General features: G+C 49.9%; 1 protein-coding gene across 1 annotated transcript in view; it reads left to right on the top strand.

The window, feature by feature from the left end:
• Nucleotides 1-3581: 3581 nt before the first annotated feature.
• The window catches only part of SDR16C5 (short chain dehydrogenase/reductase family 16C member 5), an 11022-nt gene continuing 3637 nt past the window's right edge, over nt 3582-10966 (top strand). The window contains 3 exon segments of the mRNA XM_007464044.1: nt 3582-4103; nt 7056-7187; nt 9650-9749. Coding sequence (XP_007464106.1) covers nt 3582-4103; nt 7056-7187; nt 9650-9749 — 754 coding nt within the window.

Here is a 10966-nt window from a genome sequence, read left to right as displayed (position 1 = left end):
ATTAGCTAAGGTTCTTAACCGATTCTTTTCTTTTCTTTTTTTTCTTTTTTTTCCCCTGACAGATGATGTAGCATTGCTATGTCTCCTGGATATTTGCACACAGAGAAGACGTTCAATAAACACCGACTGGATGAGAAGCACTGCTGACTTTCTTTTCCCCAACCTGATCTAGTCACGACAAACTTTTTCCGCTTCTCCTCGGCCCCCAGCTAGCTCCGCCCCCACCCGCCTCCCCCAGGCCCACACGCCAAAAGTCCGGGCCAGCGAAGCTGTAGACGTTGATCCCAAGCGGAGGAATCACACTTTGACCTGAACTGCTATCCGTGCCCCGCACTGCAGGCTGCAGAGGCTGGACTTGGCCCCCTGCTGCAGGGACTCCGCAACTGCCGCCCCCTGGTTCTCTTCTACGGGGGTCCCAACCTCCGGCTGTGCTTTAAAAACACCTGGGGAGCTTTTTTTTTTTTTCCTTTAAACTTTTTATTTTATGGTTGAGTAGAGCCGATTACCTGTTGTGAGAGTTTCAGGTGCACAGCAAAGCGACCCGGCCATACGTGTCCATGTATCCATTCTCCCCCGAACTCCCCTCCCATCCAGGCTGCCACATAACACTGAGCAGAGTTCCCTGTGCTCTCCAGTGGGTCCTCGTTGGGTATCTATTTTAAATATAGCCGTGTGTACATGCCAATCCCCAACTTGGGGAGCTTTTTAATCGCTCGTACCAGGGCCTCCTGCCAAGCCGGCAATTCTGACTTAAGAATCCCGGGTGCAGCTTGGGCATCGCAATGTTTAAACATCCCCTGGTGATTCTCCTGCTCGGAATCCAGGTGCGCGATGGGTCCCCGCGACAGAATCTCCAGCTCCTGCATGCGGCTGCCTGGGAAAAAAAAAAGAGCGCGCGCCCACACGGCGGGCGGGGCCCCCGGGCGCCCCACCCCCGCGCGGGCGTAGCCGTCCCCGCCCTTGGACTTTGTCTCCGGCGGCGCGGGGATAAACCCGGAACCTCGCGAGGCTGAGAGCCAGTGACGCGAGGCTCGCGGCGGAGCAGGCAGGCTACTCGGTCGCAGCGAGGGCAGCGCATCCCGGGTGAGTAGCCGAGGCCCGCCGGCGGCGTTAAGGTCAAGGCGGGGCGGGGGCTCGAGACGGCGCAGCCCGGGAGCCTGGGCAGCGGGGACGAGCGCGGGGGAGCGCCGCGAGCCCCCGAGGAGTGAGCTGGTGGCCTCCCGCCCCATCCCGGCGCAGCGCGGGGTTGATCCCCGGTCGCCTCGTCACCTTCGGGGCATTCTGACCAGGTGCCCTGCTCCCCGCTGCTCTGTGCATCTGCCTGCCCCTCCCCAGCCATCCCCCCGCATTCACCCCATTCCGCCCCCGGTACCAGGGCCGACTTGCGGCCGCGCCCTGGCCGGGGAAGCGGAAGTCACCTGTTTAGGCTGCACCAAGTTAGCTCAGCTTTTGGACTAAGGGGGTAAGCCATGGGATGGAGACACCAAAGACGCCTTCAGCCTGATTAAATTTAATGCACATGCTCCCTGACTTGCTAAACTTTATACTAAAACAGAACCAGACATTTACCTGGGTACATCGTATGCATGCCATAACCCTCTTTCTTTGGTATAGCTGAAGATCCGAAGTTCATATTGCTAGCAGGAACACCAATCACAGCCCTAGCTATTATTTACTTTGCTGTCATGTGCCTGGCACTGTTTTGGCAAGGCTTCCACGTTATGGGGGGCGGGGGGTGGAGGGGTGTGTAACCTGGCAGGAGGCTGAGATCCCACAGCACGCCCTCCTCTACCTCCTGCAGAGGGCTGCCCCCAGCAATGGGGACTTCTTTGTTTTTCCCCAATCTGCTCAGGAGTTTCCTACAGAGTAGTAGTGACCATACTACCCTCCTTTCCTTAATACCTGTATTAACGTCATTTAACTTGCACACGTTCCCTATTTCATAAATGTTGGCATGTACCCGTAGAATCCCGCTATTTAGATGAGGAAACTGAGGCAGAAGAGATGCAGCAGTTTTTAGCAAGGATGCTGAGAAGTCAGTGGCAGATCCCGAATTCCAACCCAAACCTTAATCTCTAGACCTCACTACCTGTGCAGGTACCCAGCAGACACCCTAAACCCCAAATGAGGGAGACCTCAGGATGCTAGGCTCTGGAGAACCTAGGAAGAATCTGCCAGGACAGAGATTAACAAGGGGCTTGTTTTAGGGCTTGCATCATGCCGGCACTGAGACAGCGGAACACCAAAGTCTAGAATCCAGTAACTTTCATGTCAGCCAGCACAGTGGTGAGGCTTCCGGCCACCCTGGTGGTGCTGCAGACACTGAGGAGAGAGGCGTCTCACCAGGGCAGAGATCATGGGAGGCTGCCCACCCCTTCAGCCCCAGGGACCAGCATCTTACCTGCCCGGGGTCGGTGCTCAGTAAACATGATAATGAACTCACCTGGCCTGCACGAACTAGCACAGGGACCCTGGCTAAACCACACACATATTCTTCTGGTCCTCAGTCCCATCTGTAGAATGAGCCAAGAAACAACAATTTAAGTCACAATTTCCTAAGGGTCTGACCATGGTTCAAGCCGTCCTGTAGATGAATCTGTGAGAATTAGTCTGTCCTCAGCCAAGCTGCAAAGTAAGTGAAGAATCGCTTCACCTCACTAATGATGTCCATCTTCTGTCCTCATCCCTGCCTCTCAGGTGACCACTCCATTCAGGGAAGCCTTCCACCCACAGCAGTTTGCCCCTTCTCTCCTCATCCTAGAGGAAATAAGACCTTCCCTTCTTTCTCAGCTGGTTGTTAGTGAAGCATCTTATACACTCATTCTCACTAAAGTGTGAGTAACTGATAGGATGGAAGCACTGAGCCTTGTATGCGATTGTCAAGGGGAGGCCTTTTATTCATTCAGCAAACCTACTGAGTGCCTTCCCGTGGGTCTGAGAAACAAGGTGACATCGTAAAGCACTTACTGCTGGCCAGCACTGTGGTCACACGCACCGCAGACATTTTCATTCCATCTGCAAAACCATCCGAGGCCACAGGACCAGTAGAGGTGCGGAGACCGAGGCCCAGAGGGCCTTCGTGGGCTGCCCCAGGTTCCACAGCTAGGCAGGGGCAGGGCCTACCCATCTCCCACCTATATCCTACAATCACAGGGCCGAGTGGTAAGTGATCTGGCATGCGGGCCTCAGAGCGTGGGGAAGGGGTACCGTGTGCTGACAGCAAGTCCGGGGGAAACGTTTCGAACGTCTGGTTATTCCCCACCTTACATTTTCCTCTTGAATCTCAGATTTTAAAGAACGACAGTGCAGATAAGAAAACAGAAACCTAAAGGGAGGTAAAAATAAAACCAGAAGGGAGCAGTTACGTCATAAACACCACATGGTCAAGACTTTGTCCGTGAATAGTCAGGACCTGTGATTATTACGAAGAAAGGTTAACTATGAGAAATAGTGAACTTCTCCTTTGGGTTAAATCTGGGCACGTGTACAGTTCCTGATTACTGAACATTTCTGTCACGTATAATGCTTAGCAGGCACGCAGATAGCGATGACCTTGCCGCTGGGAAGGCAAGTTGGCCGAGATGGTCCCTGTGGGTTCTCTCCCCTTTCTAAGTTGAGAGTCTGCTGCCAGGAGAGATGTTTACATCACGCTTCTTGGTTTCTTTCACTGTTGCAGAAAGTATGGGCTCCATGGAGTAAGCAAGCTCAGAGGGAATGGATACCGAGGTCCTTACGTGAGTCTCTCTTGCTTTATAGGTGTCAGCCAGAACATGGCGCCCAACCTGAACTCAGTCAAGAAATTGTTCGTTTTCTTAGGAAAATCAGTGTTTGCCCTTCTGGAGGTTATGGTTTTTGCCTTAATCCCAAGGCCACAGAAGAATGTTGCTGGTGAAATCGTACTTATAACAGGCTCTGGGAGTGGACTTGGAAGGCTCTTAGCCCTCAAATTTGCCCGCCTTGGATCGGTGCTTGTTCTCTGGGATGTCAGCCAGGAGGGGAATGAGGAGACCTGCAAGATGGCTCGGGAAGCTGGAGCCCAGAGGGTTTATGCGTATACCTGTGATTGCAGCCGGAAGGAGGAAGTGTATAGAGTGGCCGATCAGGTAAATCTTGGGTGCTTGCTGTTCCCTATGGGTAGTGAGACTGCTACGTAAATTCTTTGACATCCATCAGTTTCTTTTGTCTGTTCGCCTTCCTCAGTGCTGATGTACCTCTCTCCCACATCCCTCTACTTTAAAAAATACTGGAGAGTGGGAGTTAGGATTTTTGAGTTCTCACTGCGTGCAATACACCATGCTTAGCACCCTGTATGAGTTATATCACAATCCTGTAAAGTCAGGCCTCTTATTATCTCCACATCACAAATAAGAAAATGGAAACTTAGGGCAGGTGAGTCGCTTACCTGAGAAACACAGGTAAAAAGTAGCAGAGCTACAGCTGGGACTTGAGTCTTTTAATTCTGAAGAATGCACTCTAACCAGCGCGTGTGCTGGCCGTGCTGGCCCCCATTACCGTGCGAGAGATGGGCCGTAGCACCCTTCTTTGAGGGTAAAAAACTGAGAAACAGGGCTATTAAATAACCTGTTTGGGGTCACAGAGCTAGCACAGGACCAAGCCAGGATGTGAACCCATATCTAGCCTCATTGTAAGTCCAGCTCTCCCACCTGCCCCCATCAGTGCTTTCCATTTATGTGTATTTCTCTTAAGTGGTCATATGAAAATCAGAATATTCATCCTAAGGACTCAACTGCAGCTGCTGCTTTGGCAATGACACAGATGCACTTAGAAAGAACGCTTTCAGGAAACCAGAGCTCCAGTAGGCCAGCGGTAAGGGCGTTCTTAGCTCATAGAGGCACGTACCTGTTGGTGGCTGCCTCTTTTCACTGAGAAGGATTTCCCCGCCCGCTCACCGGCACGAGCGCTCCACACATCACTCTCTGCGGCTCTCAGAATTCCCCAGTTTAGCGAGAAGGAAGGAAGCAGACCGGCCTGTGGGAAGGTTCCTGCACAGCTTGTTGGCTCGAACCGGGATCCCCTTGCGGCTTCTCACCTCACTCCCTAGCGCAGGTCCCTGGCCAGTGAGCTTCTTTTGTTTTAAGTTTGTCTTTTGTCTTTACATTTTATACGTCCGTGACCACCACCGTCACCAGTTGCAGGCTGCCCAGCAGAGTCTGGGGATCCAAACCTGACAAACTGGCATGGGCTTGTGCAGGGACCACCCTTCAAAGTGCAGGGGTGTTTGCTGTAGTCACCCTCACAGAGTAAGCTCTTTGCACTTGGAGCGCCAGTCGCCCGGCACATTGACTTCCACTGGCTATGACACGTCTCCAGCCACTCTTAAGCAGTGACTGGTTCATATTTAAACACAAAAGACCTTAAGATATTGATGCTATAAAGCAACCATTTCCACTTCTTGTTCTTGATAGACAATAGGTGCCAGAGATTTTTGTCCCATAAAAAGGAGTAAACAAGGGGCAAACTTTCAGATCCAGAAACTTTCTCGATTGCATCCTAAGTTTCCCCCAGGCTGTGGATCTCGTTGGCTAGTGGATACCCAGCACGTCAGCCTCCTCGCTGGGACCCGGGCCTTCTGCAACAGCAGATGAGGAAGGTGGCAGCATCTGCCTGGCTTCAGTAGTACAGCCTCCCTGTGCCCAGCTGCACCATCCTCATAGGCAGGTTCACCCCCATACGTGCACACCCACACGTGTGCACACAACACACAGGGCTAGAGATGTAAGTGGTGCTGCAACCAGTGGGGCCCTCTGATTCGGGGGAGATAGGGCCCCTGCTGTGCGACACATTACAGGAATGAAATTCAAAACACAAAGGCAGAGGGACAGCCGCACCCCCTGTCGTCAAGCCTAGAAAATCCTGTTGCTCATTTCTGACAAAGGGCCTGGGTCACATGCTGAAGGTTTGCTCTAAGGGGAAGGCTCCAGTGGCGCTCCCAGAATTTTTATTCCTGAAGGTTATTGACACCTACTCTGGCCAGTGTGACAGCAGCAGACAGGGCCCCCTCTGATCCTCCTTTCACAGATCTTACACCTGAAAGTCTGTGTTGGGGAGAAGAGAACCAGCCAGCTGGTGAGAACAGGACGGACGGGTTCTGAGCTCAACGGTGTGTTTGAAACACGCATGTGAATATCGTAAACCCTCTGTTCCCCCCCCCCCCCATCACTGTGCGGGCCAGGTCGTGATTTATATGGCATGGCTGTCATGCCTCATGTGCCATCGCATTAATTAAAATGGTGTGCTGCTTATACATCATTTTAGCATGGGACCACGTTACTACTAATCACCGAGTATAAGAGTAGCTCTACCTGTAGAAGGAAAGTAGCATTGCAGTGTTGGAACCGTCATAGGACGGGAGGAGGATGAGTAGAGAGGCATCAGACTTAGATTTCTGATGTGCCATAAACTCTGCAAAGGAGATAAACATACTTTGTTTTTAGAGCGCATTAACTCAGTCTGAGTTAACAAGGACAGGAAGCATATAAAACTATGGGGAAGTGAACCTGGATGATGTAAGGAATTACAGGCATACCTCATTTCGTTGCACTTCAAAGGTACTGTGTTTTTTTTACCATTTGAAGGTTTTTAACAAATTGAAGGTTTGTAGCAGCCCTGCCTTGAGCAACAGTGTTGGCACCATTTTTCCAACATTTGCTCACTTCATGTCTCGGGGTCACATTTTGGTAATTCTCACAGTATTTCACACTTTTTCATCATTATTATGTCTGTTCTGGTAATCTGCGATCAGTGATCTTTGTTACTACGATAATTCACTGAAGGCTCAGATGATGGTTAGTATTTTTGGCAAAAAAAAAATTTAATTAAGGCAACTTGTCTCTTAGACATAATGCTATTGCACACTTAATAGACTACAGTATAGTGTAAACATAACTTGTATATGCACTGGGAAACTGAAAAATTCGTGTGACTCCGCTTTATTGCGGTATTTGCTTTACTGCGGAGGTCTGGAACCGAACCCGAAGGATCTCCCAGGTCTGCCTGCGCTGCACTGGTGATGCTGTTCTCCTTACTCAATTCAGGTTAAGAAAGAAGTTGGCGACGTTTCAATCCTCATCAACAATGCCGGAATCGTAACGGGCAGAAAGTTCCTCGACTGCCCGGATGAGCTTATGGAAAAGTCTTTCGATGTGAATTTCAAAGCACATTTATGGGTAATTATTTTTTCTTCTCATTATAAATATAAAGTTACTCTGTCATTTTACCTTTTATTTATTTATTTATTTTTGCGGTACGCGGGCCTCTCACTGTTGCGGCCTCTCCCGTTGCGGAGCACAGGCTCCGGACGCGCAGGCTCCGCGACCACGGCTCACGGGCCCAGCCGCTCCGCGCGGCACGCGGGATCTTCCCGGCCCGGGGCGCGAACCCGCGTCCCCTGCATCGGCAGGCGGACTCTCAACCACTGCGCCACCAGCGAAGCCCCTACTCTGTCATTTTAAAGTGCCTTCCTCTTGTTCTCTTACAGTAGTATTGGTCTCTAAATGATGCACAGACTTCTTAATTCTAGCTTGAGCTGTCCTCTCCAGATCCAGCTTAACCTACACCTCCCAGCGCCTCTGCTCAGAGAATCCTACAAAGACACAACTGTCCTCTCCTCCTGTCATAATCATGAACTGAAGGCCAACCTGTGTCAGGTACTATCCCAGGCACCTCATGAAGAAGCCTTAAAACAGCCCAGTGAGACAAGGGACCATAGAAGTTAAAAGTGACCATGCTTAGATATGACCAGGTGACCTTACCGTTTGCCTAAGAGAGTTCCTTGAAGTGAAAGGAGGCATAATTAACAAGCAAGCATCAATCAGGTCTGTTCGGGGCAAACCAAGACACATGGTCACCTTACTCGGTACCTAACCAGGGAAAGGAGAGCTCCCACCAGTCCCACCTGGTGACTAGGTGCCTTGAACATTGAGGCACAGCCCTGACTTCCAAGGCGACGTGCCCACATTCAAGCTGCGTCTTCCTGGCCTTTGCAAAGACCAGTCACGTCAGCTTCCCCAGCCACACACGTGCCCTCATTCTGCCCCCCGCCCCCGGCTCTTGCCCACAGCGCGTCCCCCAGACCAGCTCTCTCCATCGGGGAGTGAGGGTTTGCTGGACGTTTCCGAGACCCCCTCCTTTCTCCCCACGCCAACCTCAGGGGCTCCTGCCCAACTCTCCTGTGACAGCCTTCACATGCCATGTGGAGTTTGTAGGTTTTGTGTCCCCTGGTTTCACCAAAAATGTAACGCTGCTGGTGGTAGTTTCAGCGTTCCGTATAGTTTTGGGGAGAAAGATGGAAAGATTCCAAGCTAAGGGGCCACCGAGTTCCTTCAGGAACGACTGCAAGTGATTGATGTCTTGTTGCAAATGCCCCGCTCCTTCTCGAGGCGGAAGTTAGAAGGTACGATCAGCATGAATGTGAGGGCGTCGTCTCCTAAGTGTCCACTCCCGGGGCTTTGTGTCCCTTCCCCACCGCTGTCCGCCTCTCCATCCTGGTCTCCTCTTTCTCTCTCCCCTGCTAGTTGCTCCTGAGCTGCTGGAGTTTCCCTGGCCCCTGTCATGCCCTCGAGTCCTCACACTCTGTACACTCCTCCCAGGCGAGTTCACAAACGCCCTTTGAGCACCTGCCCGGAGTAGGCACCTGACTGCTGAGGGTCAGAGAGCTCGTGGTGACCGTGCTCCCAAGGGGCGTGTCCCACGGAGCAGTGATGCCCGTCATCATGGACCATCGGAACTCAGGATGCCGTGGGTCACGCTGAGCTGTTGACGCCTCTTTGACTCTCCGCTTCTTTCTCTCTCTGTCTTTCTCTCTGTTAGTTTCTCTCTGAAACTCATCAAGATGCAGACAAACGAAGGTTGTTTGACTTTTATTAGAGATCCCTTTATTCATATTATTCCTATTTGCAGATACGAATATAAATTTATTTCATATAAATATGCATCTATCCATATTTGATTCATTATTCCTTTGTCGCAGAATACATGTCCCAAAATTTATTTCTCTTTTACCTTTTTTTTCCCAGGTCCCACAGGAAAGGTGAAGGTATTCTATATAATACATACTGAGACACAGTGTGTGTCTCCTCTGTCTAACAGATATTCTCCTTTATGACATGGAATAAAAATATGAAACCATTCTTCAAAGAAGTATAGATGAGTTTAAAAATAAAGTGATATTTTTAAACTGAAGCCAGCAGTCGCATGTCCTGTGAACAATGTTGAGAAAAATTTGAAATTCAGATATAAGCCCAGGGAGGAAAGAAGGCACCATGAGTTGAAATAACCGTATCCTTGAGTCCTCTTATTGGTTTGTGGATTGTGGCTCTGCCACAACTAAGAGTTTCCTACACTGCTTCAATTATTGTCTTAATATTGTGTTTTTAAAAGTCAAATATGAGCAAAATAGAAGTCTGAATAAGTTATTTTTAATAATATTGGAATTGCCATCAGGAAAGCATTGATACAGGTTAAACAAGTTAAGATGGTTATTTCCCAGGCGTTGAAGTTTGAATAGCCCAGTGCCTTCAGGTATTTTTTTGAGCTTAATTTTTTGTTCAGTCACAGTGATCATATAAACATTTGAAAAAAATATAAAATGTGGCATCAAATGTTAAACATTTCACCTTGATCTTCTTAGACTTATAAAGCCTTTCTACCTGCTATGATCGCTAATGACCATGGACATTTGGTTTGCATTTCAAGTTCAGCTGGATTGATTGGAATAAATGGACTGGCCGGTAAGAGAAATGTGATATTTCACAATTGCACAGTTTCTTGTAACTTTAACTTGAGTAATAGCTCTGAATAATCAGCACTGACCTTATGCACTAATAATAAAGGATAGTAGATAAAGAGGGATATTCAGTATGGTAAGTGGTTGAGAACTTCACGGTCCGGCAAAATCACCCAGCAGTTTACACTTACACGAAGTTGAACTATGCACTTCGGAAGCATTAGGTCTTAGGCAATCCCTTGGGTTTAAAAAAAGAGAAAGAGAGAGACCCTACTGGTAAATTTCTTACGCAAGTGATCAGCATAGTCACCGAGCCCCAGAGCTCACCCGGCCCTGTTATCAGGATGATACCAGGAGGACTCTCATCCCTCCTAAGTTTCCGTTAAGTGATCTCCCGTAGCCGTGAGTTTAGAGAAAATGTCTTCACCCCAGGAAACCTAAAATTAACCTCTTTGCTTTTCCATTGGTTAGAGACTTGCAGGAACTTGTTGTGACTTCCATTTCCCTGGCAACTGACTTGACATTAGCGGTGGGGAGGGGACAAAGACTTATGCCAAGATCTTCGGTGAAGGCAGCCCACTGGGGAGCTGGTTGTAGGAGGAGCGGAAGTCCTGTCCCTCCTAGAGGCTCACCCACCACAACCCTAACTGCAGCACTCAGTAGCGGACGGCCCAGCTGGCCGACTGGGCCCTGCCTAGTGCTTTGGAGCTGAGTAGTGTGGTGGAAGGTTCACAACACTAGTCTCAGCAGGTACGTCTCAGCTACATGGATAGGTTTCCGGAACCACCCATCACCCAAAATATTAGCCGTCTGTACACATCTCCCTGTACCCTGGAGTTCCCTTCCTCTGTCCTCCTCAGAATTCATCAGGTGTCATTATTACCTCTCTCTTGTACATCTGAGGAATCACGGGTCTTGAAATCATACGAGTGTATTTACAGCTCGTCTTAATCCTTTTCTTGGACACAACATCTCTGTCTTCAGACGGACGTCTCTCCCACCCGTGCTCCCCTTAGGAACAAGTGTAAGCCCTTTGAGCTCCCACAGTGTGAGTGGTGGCTCCCCTGTGTCAGAACCTCAGGTATGCTATTTAGAATGCAGATTCCCTGGCCCTGGGCCGTACCCACACCTCTTCATCTCGCGGGTCGAGGAGCTCAGAGAGCTGCATTTCTACCAAACGACTCAGATGATCCCAGAAGCGGCTCAGGACACCCCCCCCCC

Source organism: Lipotes vexillifer, unplaced genomic scaffold (genome assembly GCF_000442215.2).
Source record: "Lipotes vexillifer unplaced genomic scaffold, Lipotes_vexillifer_v1.1 scaffold69, whole genome shotgun sequence".
NCBI lineage: Eukaryota > Metazoa > Chordata > Mammalia > Artiodactyla > Lipotidae > Lipotes > Lipotes vexillifer.
Note: the sequence above shows the minus strand (reverse complement) of the source record. Positions and strands in the feature narration are given on the sequence as shown.